We start from the raw sequence: 21,729 nt of genomic DNA, 5'->3' as shown, positions 1-21,729 counted from the left end.
TGGCAGGCCTCGCTAACAGAAGAAAGAAACATCTATTTTGGGATAGCACTAGAAAAAACCCTCAGAGGACACCATGCTGAAGGAACTACACATGAAATGTGTGTAATTTATTAACAGCAAAGCTTTTGGCAAGACTACATTGTCTGGAATGCACTCACTCAACAGGTTCTCCTTCTTTCTCACCATCTGAGACCAGGTCGACTGATAGAGCGACACGCTCCACAGTGAATGGGACCAAAAGAACGTGGCGTGATCCGGTTCATGTATTGATTCTGCTTGAACACCTGCTTTGATGACGCCAAAAGATAACGAGGCTAAACTCACCCAGTTGAGGTACAGGACAACTGATACGAGGGGAAGTCTATATAGCCTAAACCCTGACACCTGTTGTTCAAGGGTATCACAAATTGGATCCTTGCATCGAGGTCTAACCATTTGAAAGTGATTATATTTGCGTAGGAGCAGACGTCAATAATCATGTCTCATGGCTGGGGTTACGGACCATCTGACGGTGAGGCATTCAGTATCATCTGACGCTGATTGCACTTTTGCAACCTACTAGTTAAAACTAAATTGCAACAGTTGCATGAAAGAGTAGCTCTATGCATTTCTTATCTGAGAAAAAAAATCACTGTAAAAAGTGTTAATATTTTCTGGTGTGTTACTGTAAATAAATCATTAGCCCTACATTGTTAGGTTATTGTCATACGTTTATGAATGTATCTGTGAGAACACAATTGGACTGTTTAGAATAGAGTGAATGATACATTTGTATGTTTCCTCTGTTTTGTCTTTATCCTGTTTTTTCTATCATAGGACCTGTCAACTGGTGTAAGCACTTCCCCATTGCTAATGGGCCCAGGCAGTCTCCTATTAATATTATTAGTGGCCAAGCATCCTACGATTCTGCCCTGAAGCCCCTCAAACTGAACTATGACCCATCCAACTCCACAGACATTCTGAACAATGGCCATTCCTTCCAAGTTGGCTTTGTGGATGATACTGACAGTTCAAGTAAGCCTTAGAATCCATATGTAATTATATACATTACATGATTATCTCCGTTTCTCACTTCACAAAATATGACCTTCATTTTCTATACAAGTTACATTCTGATGGGTTCTGAGGCGGGGATTCAGTAAGGTACCGAGAATGAGGCTAGCTGCAAACTGGTTACATATTAACTCAGTGGCTGTGTGTCGAACAAATATCAAACACGGTGGTGAATTAATTTCTGTATGCACTGTCTTTGTCCATTGTGCATATAGGCTGCTGTACAGTAGATGATATTGATAGGTGGGTTGAGAGTAGGCAGGTGTTTGAAAAGACGCTAGTTGTCTGGTTGTTGTCTATTGACGTGGTGCCGGGAAGCAAGCACACCTGTCTGCGGACTAGATTGTTCAAAACGAACGTTTCCTACCCAATCGTTTATTTTATAGTAGTGTATTTTACGATCAGGATAATCATCTATGAAGTAAGCATATTGCGGTATTGCTTCCCAACGTGTTCCTTTTGAGTTGTTAGGGAGATAGTACTTTTGCACATATAACACACTGTGGCTGAGGAAAGGCACTACTCCCAATATAAGTGAACCCCAAATCATGTAGTTCTTATCATATTTGTGCCTCTTCGATGGTCCATCGTTCGGCTTTCCCGGGTAAGGGGGCAGTAGCTCTTCGACTGCATCAGATTCACAACTGTCACTGTCAGTGTCCATGCCAGCTGGGCTAGCAACAAATGTAGAATTACTGATACTAGCTTTGGATGTCCTCATGGAAGCTGAACAACTTGTCGTTGACAGGTGCAGTACCGATGGTAGTAGCAGTACTACCAGTAGAGCTGGTATGTGTGTCTATGGACGCGGGAATTACTTTTTTAAAATCCATTTTCGAGCAAACAGAATGAGCATCAGCTACATATGTGGAATTCCCGCGATAGAGTAACGGTTAATGTGATCGGATGTTAATTATTTGACTAGGCTACCTGTATATGACATTGTGTTATTTCGCTGAACACTAGATGGTTTAATTTTATTTTTTGGCAGTGAAACGAGGCTACTCAGGCGAGGGGATAAAATCCTCACCCAAATGTATAGCCCCGTTGGAAAATATAAATGGATTGTTTTTTTAAAATGTGAATTTAAAAAAATAGAAATGTGAATCACGTTTATATTTGGCGTACCCCTGAAGAACACCTGCCTTAAATCAATTCAAACGCAACAGCCTGTAACTGTAGTAGATGACTAGTAATCATCTGTCATTTGCCTGCATTTGGACACTTTGGATATTTTGAAGAGCAGCATTAAAAGTGTGTGCGTGTATGTTTGTGTGTGTCCGTGCGTTTCTGCTCGCAGCACTGACCGGAGGCCCCATCACCGGCACATACAGGCTGAAGCAGTTCCACTTCCACTGGGGAGCCAGTGATTACAGGGGCTCTGAGCACACCGTCAATGGAATCAAGTTCCCATGTGAGGTAGGCAGTTCAAGACCTAGATTTTACAACAGGACAAGCTGTATGGCTTCAGATCAGTATTTTGATTGGCTACCTGAGCTAAACCTGACATCATCTTTCTGTTTTTAAAGCTCCATCTGGTGCACTGGAACACCAAGTACCTCAGCTGTGGTGAAGCTGCTAGCCATCCCGATGGTCTTGCTGTAGTTGGAGTGTTTCTGGAGGTACAGATCTAATACAATTTAAATGTTTAGAATTAGTTCATATGCTATTTATGCTTCCTTGTAATTTAATTCTAAAAGTAGCCTGATTCCCTTGTTTAACTGTGAATTCTTGTTTCCTATAGCTTGGTGCTGCAAACCCCAGACTACAAAAGGTTCTGGATGCTCTGGAGGCCATCAAATCAAAGGTGAAATCAAAACTGACTACTACTCAAATTTAGCTGTAGTGGGAATTGGATGGAAATGTTGAAGACTTTGTTTAAACATGTATAAATCACAATTTGTGTCTTCTGTAGGGGAAGCAAACTACATTTTCCAACTTTGACGCCAAAACTCTGCTGCCTGACTCACTGGACTACTGGACATACAATGGCTCCCTGACCACTCCCCCTCTGCTAGAGAGTGTCACCTGGATTGTCCTGAAGGAATCAATCAGTGTCAGCCTTACCCAGGTACAATAATTTTACACAGCACCTTCATTGTCACTAAACAACTTCATCAGTTCAGCCCCAATTCATTGACCAAGGTCAGCACTGGTGTAGCACACCCTGCCACACAGACAACCATGCTACACAGCCCCCGCAAGGTTAGTTGTACTCTAGTTTTTATAGTCAGAGAAGTTTAGCCATTCACTTAATGGACTTGGCCGCTTTCACTTTAGATTACATTATCGGGGTGGCCCATAGTGCTTATTTAGTAACTCCTGCCAGTATCATTTGAATAGCCCACCACTTCTGTGAAAGTAGCCTTCACCCATATTAATATACCAAGCATGTGTAGTAAAGGTATGCTCTTTCCCTATATCATGGGCTAAAAAAAGTATCTGTTGCTCCATGCGGTCTTAGAACTTCCGAAGTCTGTCTGTAAATAATTTACAAAGACAATCTGTCTTCCTATGAAGAAATAAGAAACACATCTGCAACAGTACATAGCTACACAGCAGACACCTCCCCAATTATTAGACATTAAAAAGTGGACAGTTTCTTTTTATACAGTTTTTTTATTATGTGTATTCATACAGTGCCTTCGGAAAGTATTCAGACCCCTTGACATTTTCCACATTTTGTTACGTTCCATCCTTTTTCTAAAATGGATTAAATAGTTTTTTCCCCCTTAATCTACACACAATACCCCATAATAGCAAAGCAAAAAAACAGGTCTAGAAATGTTAATGTATTTCAAATAAAACAGTGAAAAATCACATTTACATAAGTATTCAGACCCTCTACGCAGTACTTTGTTGAAGCACCTTTGGGTATGACGCTACAAGCTTGGCACACCTGTATTTGGGGAGTTTCTCCCCTTCTTTGCAGATCCTCTCAAGCTCTGTCAGGTTGGATGGGGAGCGTCGCTGCACAGCTATTTTCAAGTCTCTCCAGAGATGTTTGATTTGGTTCAAGTCCATGGCTTTGACTGGGCCACTCAAGGACATTCAGAGACTTGTACTGAAGCCACTACTGCATTGTCTTGGCTGTGTGCTTAGGGTCGTTGTCTTGTTGGAAGGTGAACCTTCGCCCCAGTCTGAGATCCTGAGCAGGTTTTCATCTAGGATCTCTCTGTACTTTGCTCCGTACATATTTGCTTCGATCCTGACTAGTCTCCCAGTCCCTGCCACTGAAAAACATCCTCACAGCATGATGCTGCCACCACGCTTCACCATAGGGATGGTGCCAGGTTTCCTCCAGATGTGACACTTGGCATTCAGGCCAGAGTTCAATCTTCCATCTGGCCACTCTACCATTAAGGCCTGATTGGTGGAGTGCTGCAGAGATGGTTGTCCTTCTGGAAGGTTCTCTCATCTTCAAAGAGGAACTCTAGAGCTCTGGCAGAGTCACCTCCCTGACCAAGGCCCTTCTGGCCGGGGGGCCAGCTCTAGGAAAAGTCTTGGTGGTTCCAAACTTCTTCCATTTAAGAATGGAGGCCACTGTGTCCTTGGGGACCTTTAATGCTGCAGATTTTTTTTGGTACCCTTTCCCAGATCTGTGGCTTGACACTTTGCGCTCTACGGACGATTCCTTCAACCTTTTGGCTTGGTTTTTGCTCTGACATGCACTGTCAACTGTGGGACCTTATATAAACAGGTGTGTGCCTTTCCAAATCATGTTCAATTAATTTAATATAACACAGGTGGACACCAATCCACCTGTAGAAACATCTCATGGAGGATCAATGGAAACAGGATGCACCTGAGCTCAATTTCGAGTCTCATAACAACGGGTCTGGATGCTTATGTAAATAAGGTTATGTTTTTTATTTTTAACACATTTTCATACATTTCAAAAAACCTGTTTTCGCTTTAATTATTGTGTGTAGATTGCTGTGGAGTTTTATTTAATCCATTTTACTGTAAAGTAACAAAATGTGGAAATAATCAAGGGGCTTGAATACTTTTGAAAGGCACTGTATACTGTATTCTTGATAGTTAATTCTAATATACCTACTACTGTACATTGCATTTTGTTACTCTGTTTATGTATACACTGTATTCTTGACAACTCATTGTAATGTATAGTATCTACTGCTGTACATATCATTCTTAGTATATGTTATTGGTGTATACAGTGCCTTGCGAAAGTATTCGGCCCCCTTGAACTTTGCGACCTTTTGTCACATTTCAGGCTTCAAACATAAAGATATAAAACTATTTTTTTGTGAAGAATCAACAACAAGTGGGACACAATCATGAAGTGGAACGACATTTATTGGATATTTCAAACTTTTTTAACAAATCAAAAACTGAAAAATTGGGCGTGCAAAATTATTCAGCCCCCTTAAGTTAATACTTTGTAGCGCCACCTTTTGCTGCGATTACAGCTGTAAGTCGCTTGGGGTATGTCTCTATCAGTTTTGCACATCGAGAGACTGACATTTTTTCCCATTCCTCCTTGCAAAACAGCTCGAGCTCAGTGAGGTTGGATGGAGAGCATTTGTGAACAGCAGTTTTCAGTTCTTTCCACAGATTCTCGATTGGATTCAGGTCTGGACTTTGACTTGGCCATTCTAACACCTGGATATGTTTATTTTTGAACCATTCCATTGTAGATTTTGCTTTATGTTTTGGATCATTGTCTTGTTGGAAGACAAATCTCCGTCCCAGTCTCAGGTCTTTTGCAGACTCCATCAGGTTTTCTTCCAGAATGGTCCTGTATTTGGCTCCATCCATCTTCCCATCAATTTTAACCATCTTCCCTGTCCCTGCTGAAGAAAAGCAGGCCCAAACCATGATGCTGCCACCAACATGTTTGACAGTGGGGATGGTGTGTTCAGCTGTGTTGCTTTTACGCCAAACTTAACGTTTTGCATTGTTGCCAAAAAGTTCAATTTTGGTTTCATCTGACCAGAGCACCTTCTTCCACATGTCTGGTGTGTCTCCCAGGTGGCTTGTGGCAAACTTTAAATTACACTTTTTATGGATATCTTTAAGAAATGGCTTTCTTCTTGCCACTCTTCCATAAAGGCCAGATTTGTGCAATATACGACTGATTGTTGTCCTATGGACAGAGTCTCCCACCTCAGCTGTAGATCTCTGCAGTTCATCCAGAGTGATCATGGGCCTCTTGGCTGCATCTCTGATCAGTCTTCTCCTTGTATGAGCTGAAAGTTTAGAGGGACGGCCAGGTCTTGGTAGATTTGCAGTGGTCTGATACTCCTTCCATTTAAATATTATCGCTTGCACAGTGCTCCTTGGGATGTTTAAAGCTTGGGAAATATTTTTGTATCCAAATCCGGCTTTAAACTTCTTCACAACAGTATCTCGGACCTGCCTGGTGTGTTCCTTGTTCTTCATGATGCTCTCTGCGCTTTTAACGGACCTCTGAGACTATCACAGTGCAGGTGCATTTATACGGAGACTTGATTAAACACAGGTGGATTGTATTTATCATCATTAGTCATTTAGGTCAACATTGGATCATTCAGAGATCCTCACTGAACTTCTGGAGAGAGTTTGCTGCACTGAAAGTAAAGGGGCTGAATAATTTTGCACGCCCAATTTTTCAGTTTTTGATTTGTTAAAAAAGTTTGAAATATCCAATAAATGTCGTTCCACTTCATGATTGTGTCCTACTTGTTGTTGATTCTTCACAAAAAAATACAGTTTTATATCTATGTTTGAAGCCTGAAATGTGGCAAAAGGTCGCAAAGTTCAATGGGGCCGAATACTTTCGCAAGGCACTGTATATGCATATATTGTATTTGGATTACTGATAGTGTTATTTGGGTTGTTAACTGAATTAATTCTGATTTCTTTGGGATTTCTTATCTCTAGTTTTTTTTGTGTACATGTTTGATATATTTGCTGCACTGTTAGGCGCTAGTAACACAAGCATTTCGTTGCTATAACATCTGCTAAACTGTATACGCCACCAATAAACTTTGATTTGATTTATTATTGAAGCTCCATGCTGAGCCTTGGGGATATCAAATCCCGAAGTCCAATTTCACCAGCTGGCATTTTAAATTTGATCCCCAAGGAGACTTGTTTACTGAAAGCTCAAAAAGCTGCAGTCAAACGCATTGTCTCACAAATGTCATCATGAAGATTGTAGCCCTCCCTAAATCGACACTTTCAGCCATATGCATTGCTGAGGTAAAGTTAAGGCAGCAATAACTTGGGTGGAGAGTTTTACAGTTCTGACAGAGTACTGATGCAATTTCGTGTTGGAAAAAGACTTTCACCTACATACAGTAGGACGGTCTAGGACCCATGCCTAAAGAGTGTGAGACTACAGAATAAAGAAAATTTAATGCACTTTCATTATTTTTTTTGGTGATTTCACGTTTCACTGTCAATGAGAACAAGTTGAACAGTGTCAATTGATACGGTCTACACCTACATTTTGAACTTTTACTAGGAAATGAGACTGTACAGACTCTGCAGCCGGTCATTGTCATGGTATGCATAGTAATATGAATTTAGTGAAGACATTTAAATTCTTATAGGAACCTGGATGTACACTCTTTACTTACTTGCTTATGGCTGTACGTCTGATTACTTTGATTCCAATTGTGGAGCTTGCGCTAATGACACATTTAAATCAAATCAAATTTTATTTGTCACATACACATGGTTAGCAGATGTTAATGCGAGTGTAGCGAAATGCTTGTGCTTCTAGTTCCGACAATGCAGTAATAACAAGTAATCTAACTAACAATTCCCAAGTAAAAAAACAAAACACTGCATAGTTTCCTAGGAACGCGAAGCGAGGCGGCCATCTCTGTCGGCGCCGGCCGGTCGCTTTGCAGGCGAATATGAGACCCACATGGTTTAACAAGTGAGGTTTAGGTGAACTCTCTACCAGAGAGGGGTTCCCAAGCTGCACGCTGGTGTCATTGCGCATACTGTTCTATTCTCCCCTCTGTGATTGTGTCCTCCACTCTTAATTCTCAAAACTTCACTCTACATTGTGATCAGTTAGACCTCTATAGGAACATTGGTACTTATTTGGTATTGTTTTAGGGATTATATGATCTAAATATAGGAAATCGTTTTTGGAGAGCAGTAGGCCACAGCAACCACTTTAGCATGAGTCAAAGGCTGCAGTGTTGACATTCTGATTCTAACCATTGTATCTCCCTTTCTTGCGCTCTCTCGCTTGACAGATGGGTAAATTCCGCAGCTTGAAGTTCAGTGGGGACGGAGAGACACATTGTTGCATGCAGGACAACTACAGACCCACTCAGCCTCTCAAGGGACGCATGGTCCGCCGGTCCTTCAAGTAAACAGCCACGTGTCACACCATCCCCCATCCATCTTCCCCAGGTCATATACACATCGTGTGCCATTTTAGCACATGCATTGGTGTCAGAATCTGCTAATTGTTAACCCCATTGACAAAACCATCAGTAAATACTACAAAACAGAAATGTAAACCTAAACTAATGCAATTTAATAATGAGCCAGTGCAGATGAGATTTATGCGCTGGTATGGATGAATAGCAGCTCCTGTAATCCCTGACGATCAGCCTCAGGATCACCCCAGATTAATGTAATTTAGCTGCCTGCCCCTGCAATAACAGATGAGTCAGTCAGAGATAGAGGCCATACTGGTATAATACTACAGGGCTTTTTTTTCTTCTTCTCTACTCTCAATAAGCACAAATAGTTGCTATGCAAGAGATGGAATCTTGAATGAATCCTTAAACACTTTCCATTTTTGTATTGTATCCTCACATCATCAATGTATCGTTTGATTTTTGTCGCTTTAGATTACAGGTCCATGCCAAATATAAGAGATGTAATTTAAGTGTTATATTTATATATATATATATATATATATATATATGTATATTTTTGTACTCATAACTTACCTCTCTACCAGTGCATTATCTTTGTCTTAAAATCACGAGTGAAAGAAAATGTTGTGTGAGGTGTCATTATGTCATCCAAGTCCCACCCACTATAATGAAATCCTGCGTTGTTAATATCGGTAACTGTTTATAAACTCAATGTTTATGGAATGACACATCTGTTGGAAAGCTTTTCACATTTTTTGGGGTATATTGAATTACCACACTAGAGAAATGTCAGTTGCCCTTTGGCTGTGTGGGATCAGCCTTACCCAGCTAGGGAAACGGAGACCCCACTGTTGATAATCAGATATCTTCCTTTAAAGTATGGACAGATGGCTTATTTTACAGTCACGTGCCCGTAACAAGGAAGTATTGACCTGAGTTCTCCACCTCTGTGGTTCAGGACAAGTTAATCAATCACGTTGTGTGGTACAAACAACAGTCACTCCAACTTAAATATGTCTTTGTGATTAACCCGTTCACATCCTTGTACAATATCAAAATGCGCCTCAGAACAAATTACTTTTGGTGTAAATGCATGGAATTTGGTGTCAACATAGTTAGTAAAAGTGTCTAGACAGGCCACATTGAAATGTTAAGATTATCATACTTCCAGTGTCAATCAAAGTTGGGATTTTGAGAATAAATATTTTTTAAATCATTAAAATGACTTCAGCATATGTATGTCGACGCATATAGTATTGTTCTTTGACCTGTTCTAAACCCAACTATGTCTAATATATGATTTAACTCAGTAGTTTGTGACCTACAGCTATTTCTGTATAGTACTATATTTAGTCTTTGGACACATGGGTTACTGTTTTTTTACACATTTCAAGTCATGTGAATACAATCAAATGATCAGAATCATTTTTGGTATATAGATTGTCAGGACCAATATACACTGCATATACAAAACCTGCTCTTTCCATGACATAGACTGACGAAAGGTGAAAGCTATTATTAATACCTTATTGATGTCACCTGTTAAATCCACTTCAATCAGTGTAGATGAAAGAGAGGAGACAGGTTAAAGAAGGATTGTTAAGCTTTGAGACAATTGAGACATGGAGTGTTATGTGTGCCATTCAGAGGGTGAATGAGCAAGACAAAATATTGAAGTGCCTTTGAACGGCGTATGGTAGTAGGTGCCAGGCGCACCGATTTTGAGTGTGTTAACTGCAACACTGCTGTGTTTTTCACACTCCTGGCTTTTTCACACTCAACAGTTTCCCATGTGTATTAAGAATGGTCCACCAGCCAACTTGACACAACTGTGGGAAGCATTGAAGTCAACATGGACCAGCATCCCTGTAGAATGCTTGACACCTTATAGAGTCCACCTCAATGCCCCAATGAATTGAGACCGTTCTGAAGGCAAAAGGGGGAAGGTGTTCTTAATGTTTTGTGCTCTCATTGTAGTTGTCTATTGTATTATTTAAAGCTCCCCACACTCCTGGGGTCTTGCAACATTAAGGCAGATATATAGAATTGTATATATTACATTTTATAACACTTTCAGGCCACTACTCCACTATCACATATTTACAATACGTCTGTGTGTGTGTGTGTGTGTGTGTGTGTGTGTGTGTGTGTGTGTGTGTGTCTCTTCACAGTCCTCGCTGTTCCATCAGATGTATTTGTATTTTTGATCTGATTCTACTGCTTGCATCAGTTACCTGATGTGGAATAGAGTTCCATGTAGCAATGGCTCTGTAGTACTGTGCACCTCCCATAGTCTGTCCTTAACTTGGAGATTGTGAAGAGACTTGCTGGCATGTCTTGTAGGGTATGCATGGCTGTCTGAGCTGTGTGCTAGTAGTTTAAACAGACACCTCAGTGCATTCAGCATGTTAACACTTCTTACAAAATCAAGCAGTGATGAAGTCGATCTCTCCTCCACTTTGAGTCAGAGTACATATACATATAAGGGCAAGGCGTGCTGCACTTTTCTGAGCCAATTGTCATTTTCTGGAGGTCTCTCTTTGTGGCACCTGACTACATGACTGAAAAGTGTGAGAAAATTAGGGACTGTAGGAACCTGCCTTGTTGATAGTGTCGTTAAGGCAGAGCAAGGCTTTATTATGGACAGACTTCTCACATCTTAGCTACTGTTGTATCAACATGTTTTGACCATGACAGTTTACAATCCAGGGTTACTTGTTCAATTTCCACATTATTTATTACAATATTTATGGTTTAGCAAATGATTTGTCCCAAATACAATGCTTTAGATTTTGAAATATTTAGGACTAACTTATTCCTTGCCACCCATTCTGAAACTAACTGCAGCTCTTTTTTTTAAGTTGCAGTGATTTCACTCGCTGTAGTAGCTAATGTGTATAGTGTTGAGTCATCCACATACAAATCCACTCAAAGCCAGTCACATGTCATTAGTAAAGATTGAAAAAAGTAAGGGGTCGACCGCTGCCCTGAGGAATTCCTGATTCTACCTGGATTATGTTGGAGAGGCTTCCATTAACCCTTTGCCACGTACGATCACATATTTGTGATCATTGTTGACTGGTCCCTGCAGCATACCATCACAAATATGTGATTGGAACAGTAGTAACAGAACATGATGGAACAAACTTGTCTAAACAGCATTGTTTTCTGAAAGCATCTAAACAATGCTTTGTACTGCTGGGAAATAAAGGTCTTCACAACTTTATTCATCAATTTCACCTTTTATTGAAAAAGATAAATGTGAACATCATCATCCGAATATCACACAGAACACATCCACAGCCAAACTCATTCCATAAACCAGTCTACATAAAAGGTTGCGCTAACAAAAAACAGAACGGTTAGCAACCTAACAGCTAGACTTGTTTACAATGTACCACATCTCTGGTGAGCACAAGAGAGAAATGTAATATGGTTTAGAAAAGAGATGGGTGTCAGCTAAGCTAACAGCAGCTACATTCTTTATGATGGCAGCCATGTTTGTTTATGTTTGACAAGCGAAAACTCCCAAATCCCAGAATGCCATTCACTATAAGACGCAAATAAACAAAGTCAAAGATGACTGCGCCCATTGCTTGAAAATATGAACTTAATTTGTCCATTTTTCAGCATATTACAAATCTTCAATGTACTTGTTACAGTGTATACAAGAACTGGAGCACATGACTTGACAAGTTATTTACAATTTTTGACAAAGCAATTATAATGAACAGATCATCACAACAAATACAAGCCTACTGCCTAGCCTAACCGTAGTGTGAAAGCTAAACAGGGATGAAACCATTTTAGGGGGGGGTTTGTGGGGGTAGAAATGGAGCGAGGTTTCGTGGAGGGATGTGATGCAGGAAATATTACTATGATGGGGGATTTATTTATAAAATGGGGGGCAAACACAGGAGAAGTTTATACGCTAAATAAAAATAAAACCCCTGGAAAGGGGGGGGGGGGTCTGAGCTGGCAACCCTAAGGTACCATAGCTACAATCTGGTGCCGTGTTCAAGACAACTACAACTCGGGAAAAAATTTGCTCTGAATGAGCAAAATCGTCATCCAACTCAGAATTCCAGCTCAGGAACTCGGACCTCTTTATAGAGCTCCGACCTTCTGACCTGAAGTTCACTGACGTCATGATTTGGCATCGTATTTTTCAGAGTTCCCAGTTGTCTTGAAAGCACCATACGTCAGTCAAGTGAACTATCCCTTGTTATAACATCTTTGGTCTGACAGACACTTACGTGACAACCAGAATGCATTGTATGATGTCAACAAACATGGCACCACACATAGCTGGAAAATAGCTTAGCATTAGCAGTAAATTATCGTGGATGTCAGGAAGCAGCAGAGGGAGCACCCACCTATCCACATCGTCGAGAAAGCAGTGGAGTAGTTGGAAAGTTTTAAGTTCCCCGGCATACACATCAAGGACAAACTGAAATGGTCCACCAACACAGACAGTGTGGTGAAGAAGGCGCAACAGCACCTCTTCAACCTCAGGATGCTGAAGAAATGTGTCTTGTCACCTAAAACCCTCACAAACTTTTACAGATGCACAATTGAGAGCATCCTGTCGGGCTGTATTACCGCCTGGTAAGGCAACTTACTGGTAAGGCACCGCCCACAACCGCAAGGCTCTCCAGAGGGTGGAGCGGTCTGCAAAATGCATCACTTGGGGGCAAACTACCTGCCCTTCAGGACACCTACAGCACCCGATGTCGCAGGAAGACCTAAAAGATCATCAAGGACAACAACCACCCGAGCCACTGCCTGTTCACCCCACTACCATCCAGAAGGCCGCTCTGTCATTGCTCATCCATATATTTATATGTATATATTCTTACTCCATCCCTTCACTTAGATTTGTGTGTATTAGGTAGTTGTTGTGGAATTGTTAGAATACTTGTTAGAAATTACTGCACTGTCGGAACTAGAAGCACAAGCATTTCACTACACTTGCAATAACATCTGCTAACGATATGTATGTGACCAATAAAATGTGATTTGATTTGAAATACATTATGATCCATACATACGTACAGCATGCTACAGTAGAAACAACATGATATACAGAAAATTAAAAAAAGTTTGTGCAAGTTCTGACTAGAGATGTGCAATGTCTTCAAACTTGATCTAGGGAAACACTGGGGAAGTGCTTGGTCTCTCGTTGAAGAGAGAAGTTTGTCCGGCTCAGTAAAGCCTCAAACATAAATGGTCCGCAACAGTGAAATGAGGAGGCGGATCACACCTCAATTCAAACTGTTGTTCGAAAATACAAGTTGTTCAATTTTTTTGGTTGAAATGGACAAGTTGAAACATAGTCTATAGATAATTAGCAGACAGAGTTCCTTGGTTTGAGGGCAGAGCAGGTTAACTGTCGTGTTACGTAACAATCACATTTTGGAACAGTGAGTGCATTCTGACATCATACACATAAAAAACTCACGCTGTGGCAACCGTTAGAGACATTTGGAACTCACACATGAAAAGAACACCCTCTGTGTTCTGTTAGACAGGTAACTCTTTATCCACAATATTGCAAGGGGTATAAAGCCATAGCACACACGTTTTTCCATCAGTAGACTATGATCGATAATCTCAAAAGCTGCACTGAAGTCTAACTAAACAGCTCCTACAATTTCTCTCAGCCAATCATCAGTAATTTGTGTAAGTGTCGTGCTTGTTGAATGTCCTTCCCTATAAGTGTGCTGAAAGTCTGATGTCAATTTGTTTACAGTAAAATAGCATTGCATCTGGTCAAACACACTTTTCCCAAAAGGTTTACTAAGGGTTGGTAACAGGCTGATTGGTCGGCTGTTTAAGCCAGTAATGGGGGCTTTACTATTCTTAGGTAGCGGAATTACCTTTGTTTCCCTCCAGTCCTGAGGGCACACACTTTCTAGTAGGCTTAGATTAAAGACATGGCAAACAGGAGTGGCAATATCGTCCGCTATTATCCTCAGACCCCGGTGGTTTGTCATTGTTGATAGACACTTTTTTCACTTCTTCCACATTTTCTGGAATTCAAAATTACAATGCTTGTCTTTCATCATTTAATCAGTTATACTTGGATGTGTAGTATCAGCGTTTGTTGCTGGCATGTCATGCCTAAATGAGCTAATCTTGCCAATGAAAAAAATCATTAAAGTAATTGGCAATATCAGTGGGGTTTTTGACGAATGAGCCATAGAGATGGCGCTGGAGTAGATGGCTGCCGTTTTACAGGCTCCTAACCAATTGTGTTGTGTGTTTTTTTGCGTTATTTGGAACTTATTTTGTACATAATGTTTCTGCCACCATCTCTTATGACCGAAAAGAGCTTCTGGATATCAGGACAGCGATTACTCACCTCGTAGTGGACTAAGAGTTTTTCTTTAAGGAGTCGGACGCAAAGGATTTACTTCAGACACACGGAAAGGCCCAAATCCCCACCATTCACATGAAGAAGAGACAGAGATATCTAGGACGTATGTCCGTCCGACCCGCAGCACTCACGTCTGTAGCCATGAAGTGCTAATAAAGGCTGGTCATGGCTCACATCACCACCATTATCCCAGAAACCCTAGACCCACTCCAATTTGCACTCCGCACTCCAGCCCTTTCCCATCTGGACAAAGGAATACCTACGTGAGAATGCTATTCATTGACTATCTCTCAGCGTTCCACACCATAGTGCCCTCAAAGCTCAACACTAAGCTAAGGACCCTGGGACTGAACACCTCCTTCTGCAACTGGATCCTGGACATCCTGATGGGCTGCCCCCAGGTGGTAAGTGTAGGTAAGAACATATCTGCCATGCTGATGCTCAACACGTGGGCCCCTCAGGGGTGAGTGCTCAGTCCCCTCCTGTACTCCCTGTTCACCCATGACTGTATGCCCAAACACAACTCCAACACCCTCATTAAGTTTGCCAACAACACAACAGTGGTAGGCCTCATCACCGACAACGATGAGACAGCCTATAGGGAGGAGGTCAGTGATCTGGCAGTGTGGTGCCAGGATAATAACCTCTCCCTCAATGTGATCAAGACAAAGGAGATGATTGTGGACTACAGGAAAGGAGGACCGAGTACGCCCCCATTCTCATTGACAGTGGCTGTAGTGGAGCAGGTTGAGAGCTTCAAGTCCACATCACCAAAAAACTATCATGGTCCAAACACACCAAGACAGTCGTGATGAGGGCACAACTACTCCTATTCCCCCTCAGGAGACTGAAAATAATTGGCATGGGTCCTCAGATCCTCAAAAAATTCTACAGCTGCACCATCGAGAGCTTCCTGACTGGTTGCATAACCACCTGGTATGGTAACTGCTTGGCCTCCGACCGCAAGGCACTACAGAGGGTAGTGTGTATGGCCCAGTACATCACTGGGGCCAAGCTTCATACCACCCAGGACCTCTATACCAGGCGGTGTCAGAGGAAGGCCCTAAAAATTGTTTTCTCTGCTAGCGCATGGAATGCAGTACCGGAGCTCCAAGTCTAGGTCCAAAAGACTTCTTAACAGCTTCTACCCCCAAGCCGTAAGACTCAAATGGCTACCCGGACTATTTGCATAGTCACTTTACCTCTACCTACATGTACATATTACCTCAATTACCTCGGCTAACCTGTGACCTCGCATATTGACTCTGTACCGGTCCCTCCTGTATATAGCCTTGCTACTGTTATTTTATTGTTGCCCTTTAAAGATTTTGTTATTTTTTTATTTGTATCTTTTTATTTTTTTTACAACAGTTTATTTTAGTAAATACTTTAACAAATACTCTTAAAACTGCATTGTTGGTTAAGGGCTTGAAAGTAAGCATTTCACTGTAAGGTCTGTGATAATGTGATAATAATATTTTATATTATTTGATATGATTCAATGAATGTTGCAGTTGAGTTGGCCTTTTTGCCCAAAATTTCACTTAGGGTGCTGCAAAGCATTTAATTATCATTGTTTATGTCATTTATCTGTGTTTCAGTGTATACAGTGCTTCGGAAAGTATTCAGACCCCTCGGCTTCAACAGTTTGTTTACATTACAGCCACATTCTAAAAAGGATAAAAAAATGTCTCAACAATCTACACACAATACGCCATAATGACAAAGCAAAAAAGGGTTTTTAGATATTTTTGCACATTTATGTAAAAAAATACAAAAAAATACCTTATTTACATAGGTATTCAGACCCTTTGTTATGAGACTTGAAATTGAACTCAGGCGCATCCTGTTTCCATTGATCATCCTTGAGATGTTTGTACAACTTGATGGAGTCCATCTATGGTAAATTCAATTGATTGGCCATGATTTGGAAAGGAACACACCTGTCTATATAAGGTCCCACAGTTGAAAGTGCATGTCATACCAAAAACCAAGAAATGAAGTCGAAGGAATTGTCCGTAGAGCTCCGAGACAGGATTGTGTCGCGGCACAGATCTGGTCAGGGAGGTGACCAAGAACCCTATGGTCACTTTGACAGAGCTCTAGAGTTCCTCTGTGGAGATGGGAGAACCTTCAAGAAGGACAACCATCTCTGCAGCACTCCACCAATCAGGCCTTTATGGTAGAGTGGGCAGACGGAAGCCACTCTAAAAGTAAAAGGCACATGGCAGTCTGCTTGGAGTTTACCAAATGGCACCAAAAGACTCTGACATGAGAAACAAGAATATCTGGTCTGATGAAACCAAGATATAACTTTTTGGCCTGAATGCCAAGCGTCACGTCTGGAGGAAACCTATCCCTAAGCATGGTGTTGGCAGCATCATGATGTGGGGATGTTTTTCAGAAGCAGGGACTGGGAGACTCGTCAAGATTGAGGCAAAGATGTACGGAACAAAGTAGAGAGATCCTTGATAAAAACCTGCTCCAGAGCGCTCAGGACTGCAGACCGGGACAAAGGTTCACCTTCCAACAGGACAACAACCCTAAGCACACAGCCAAGAAAACACAGGAGTAGCTTCTGAACAAGTCTCTGAATGTCCTTAAGTGGCCAAGCCAGAGCCCGGACTTGAACCCAATCGAACATCTCTGGAGAGACCTGGAAATAGCTGTGCAGCGACGCTCCCCATCCAACCTGACAGAGCTTGTGAGGATCTGCAGAGAAGAATGGGAGAAACTCCCCAGATACATGTGTGCCAAACTTGTAGCGTCATACACAAGTAGACTCAAGGCTGTAATCACTGCAAATGGTGCTTCAACAAAGTATTGAGTAAAGGGTCTGAATACTGTAAATGTAAATGTCATATTTCAGGTTTCTATTTTATTTATAAATTAGCAAAAAAAATGCTTTAGCTTTGTCATTATGGGGTATTATGTGTAGATTGATGAGGGGGAAAAACAATTTAATCAATTTTAGAATAAGGCTGTAACGTGACAAAATGTGGAAAAAGTCAAGGGGTCTGAATGCAGTAGTTTCTTATTTTTTAAAATTTAGTTTATTCACATGATTTCTCAATTTGCAGTAGCGTGCTAAAGAATAATAACTACAGTATAACAAGATTTTCCATTAAACAGCAACAAGCCCAGACAAGCTAGCTAAACATTGTTTCAGCGTCCGGCAGTGATCAGCTTGGTGGTTGCATAGGAACGGCGTCACCAACCCGAATTCTAATCGAGCTGGCGCCAGTTGTGAAACTGGGCTGTGCTGGCTCGGGTTTCACTTGACCCAGCTCAAATTTGAAGTGCAAGTGAAAACGGGGCTCAAGTTTTTGTCTAACTTGTTGGGAAAGTGATAAAAACGGAAGCTGTTTCATGAAGTTAGGAAGAAAAGCAGTTATCTGGTTCTAAAACAGCTGCACTGTTTGATTGGTAGAATATATTCCTGTTCTGATTTGAAAAGCAGCGAAGTAGAGGAAGATTTCATATGCTCTAAATTGGTGCAGGTATATTGTATAGATACAAATAAATGTTGACATTTGCATTTTGCAATGCATTAAATGTCTTTGAATAAATACATTACTTCATATTTCTTTGTCTGCTGTCATTTTCCTTGGCTGAAATATGAAAATATGAAATATTTTCCCACAGACTCTTCTCAGTACATGATAGGTACAGTTCTGGCAGGCCATGACAATTTCAAAGAACACCATCTAGACCAGGTATGGAAGTCGCATGACCAGTTTCACAGCTCAAGGCAAGAACACACCATATGATAGGTGTGGAGATTGCATGACCAGTTTCACAGCTCCAGGCAAGAACACACCCCTTGGCCAGGTATGGAGATTGCATGAACAGTTTTATACTGTCAACTTCAGATGCATTTTTACTGGATTTCATCAATTAAAACTTAGTGTCTCATTTGTTCGTAATACTGTGCAGCAAGTACTAGTAACCAATATAAACAGGGTACAGTGAGGGCCGGAATTATTGGATCCCTTGATAAAGATGAACCAAAAAGACTGTAAAATACATAATACAAATACGAAGGTCTATTGTACAGCTGAAGTCAGATGTTTACATACACTTAAGTTGGAGTCATTAAAACTCGTTTTTCAACCACTCCGCAAATTTCTTGTTAACAAACTATAGTTTTGGCAAATCTGTTAGGACATCTACTTTGTGCATGACACAAGTACTTTTTCCAACAATTGTTTACAGACAGATTATATCACTTATAATTCACTGTATCACAATTCCAGTGGGTCAGAAGTTAACATACACTAAGTTGACTGTGCCTTTAAAAAGCTTGGAAAATTCCAGAAAAAATGTCATGGCTTTAGAAGATTCTGATAGGCTAATTGATATCATTTGAGTCAATTGGAGGTGTACCTGTGGATGTATTTCAAGGACTACTTTCAAACTCACTGCCTCTTTGCTTGACATCATGGGAAAATCAAAAGAAATCAGCCACAAGTCTGGTTCATCCTTGGGAGCAATTTCCAAACATCTGAAGGTACCACGTTCATCTGTACAAACAATAGTATGCAAGTATAAACATCATGGGACCACGCAGCCGTCATACCGCTCAGGAAGGAGACGTTTTCTGTCTCTTAGAGATGAACGTACTTTGGTGCAAAAAGCGCAAATCAATCCCAAATCAAGCCTACAAACCTGACTCAGTTACACCAGCTCTGTCAGGAAGAATGGGCCAAAATTCACTCAACTTATTGTGGGAAGCTTGTGGAAGGCTACCCAAATCGTTTGACCCAAGTTAAACAATTTAAAGGCAATGCTGCCGAATACTAATTGAGTGTATGTAAACTTCTGACCCCTGGGAATGTGATGGAAGAAATATAAGCTGAAATATATAATTCTCTCTATTATTATTCTGACATTTCACATTCTTAAAATAAAGTGGTGATCCTAACTAACCTAAGACATGGAATTTTTACTATGATTAAATGTCAGGAATTTGGCTAAGGTGTATGTAAACTTCTGATTCAACTGTATGTTCAAAACATTTTTTTTATTATATTATTTTATACTAATATGTGACCAAATGTTTAATTGACCACAAAATCTAAAATTTGCAATGGCCATCTCAGTCTCCGGAATTGAAGAGAATAGCCCATAATTACAGATGAAGGATATCAAGGATCTGGAAAGATTATGTATGGAGGAATGGTCTAAGATCCCTCCCTCCCAGTGTGTTCTCCAATCTTATAAAACATTTTGAAAAATGGCTCAGTGTCGTCATACTCGCAAGGGGAGGGTGATGGTGTATTGAAAACAGGGTATCCAATCATTTTGACCCCTATCTTGTTGCAATTGTTGTTGTATTACTTCTTGAACAAAATCTATTTCTCTGAGCAATTGTATTGGTATAAAATAATATAAATGCTACATTTTGGAGCATCGGTATTTGAATTATTTATTTCATACAATCTTTTTTGCTTATCTTTATCAAGGGATCCAATCATTTCGGACACAACTGTAGATCTTAATATCAGTTTGTCTTTCGTCTTTGCAAACACGATTCGTAAAAATGTTAACACACAGTCTATTCAGTAAAACATATTTTGGTTATGAAACCTCATGTATACACAGCAATATATTTTGTGTAAGCAGACATTGAAAAATAAATTTCTACAGAGTTACTACAGCATCATAAGCCATAGAATGTGTTTTCAAGATCTCAAAATGTTCACGTTTTGTAGTAATGATTCCCATTTGCATTCTGCCAAAATCAAATAGGGAATTGAGGGTAAAAAAGTGTTGTTCAAAAATTGAGACCAGTGTAACAGTAACCAGGGTTTGGAGGTGGGAACAGAACTGGAAACTGGAAAATATTTTAGAATAAGGTTAAACATAACAAGTGTGGATATAAGGTGGGATGTATAGACATTATGGACAGTATGTGGACAGAATATATAGTATATCTGAAGAATATGTGGATAGAATAGTATATGTACAGCAATAGCTGAATATAATTGCCTTGACTAGAACACAGTATATACATATGAAATGGGTAAAACAGTATTTAAACAATTTACAGTGACCAGTGTCCCATTATTCAAGTTACCAGTGTTCCATATCTATGAACATAAGGCATCAATCAGACTCTAAGGTGCAGGGATGAGTCACTGGGTGGTAGCCGCCATGGAACAGTGACTAAGTTCAGGGCAGGGTACTGGGTGGAGGCTGGTTAGTAATGGCTATTTAACAGTCTGATGGTCTTGAGATAGAAGCTGTTTTTCAGTCTCTCGGTCCCAGCTTTGATGCACCTGTACTGACTTCTCCTTCTGGATGGTAGTGGGCTGAACAGGCTGTGGCTCGGGTGGCTTGGAGGTGGCCATGCAGTCATGGGTAAACACAGAGTACAGGAGGCGGCTGAGAGTGCACCCTTAGTGGGGCCCCTGTGTTGAGAATCAGCGTAGTGCCTACCTTTACCCCCTCGGGGGAGGCCCTTCAGGAAATCCAGGACCCAGTTGCACAGCGTGGGGTTCAGTTCCTGGGCTTCATGATGAGCTTGGAGGGTACTATGGTATTGAAGGCTGAGCTGTAGTCAATGAACAGCATTCTTATATACAGTTGTTCAGTTTATGTCTCAGTTGTTGAATCTTGTTATGTTCATACATGTTAAGTTTGCTGAAAATAAACGCAGTTGACAGTGAGACGGCGTTTCTTTTTTGCTGAGTTTATATTGTACATACAGTTGAAATCGGAAGTTTACATACACCTCAGCCAAATACATTTAATCTCAGTTTTTCACAATTCCTGACATTTAATCCTAGTAAAATTCCATGAATTAGGTCAGTTAGGATCACCACTAGTAGTATGGTTCTCTAATAGTAGAGAGAATTATTTTTTTCAGCTTTTATTTCTTTCATCACATTCCCAGTGGGTCAGAAGTTTACAATTTAACTTTAAATTGTTTAACTTGGG

At 40.7% G+C, this 21,729-nt stretch overlaps 1 protein-coding gene across 1 annotated transcript; it reads left to right on the top strand.

Annotated features, from left to right (window-relative positions):
* Positions 1–218: 218 nt before the first annotated feature.
* LOC139377337 (carbonic anhydrase-like) lies at positions 219–8,916 on the top strand. Its single transcript, XM_071120360.1, has 7 exons — positions 219–511; positions 817–1,014; positions 2,354–2,472; positions 2,583–2,675; positions 2,798–2,860; positions 2,969–3,124; positions 8,274–8,916. Exons 1-7 carry the CDS (start codon positions 478–480, stop codon positions 8,391–8,393), a joined length of 783 nt encoding a protein of 260 aa, XP_070976461.1. The 5' UTR covers positions 219–477; the 3' UTR covers positions 8,394–8,916.
* The last annotated feature ends 12,813 nt before the right edge of the window (positions 8,917–21,729 follow it).

Source organism: Oncorhynchus clarkii, chromosome 20 (genome assembly GCF_045791955.1).
Source record: "Oncorhynchus clarkii lewisi isolate Uvic-CL-2024 chromosome 20, UVic_Ocla_1.0, whole genome shotgun sequence".
Taxonomy (NCBI): Eukaryota; Metazoa; Chordata; class Actinopteri; order Salmoniformes; family Salmonidae; genus Oncorhynchus; species Oncorhynchus clarkii.
Note: the sequence above shows the minus strand (reverse complement) of the source record. Positions and strands in the feature narration are given on the sequence as shown.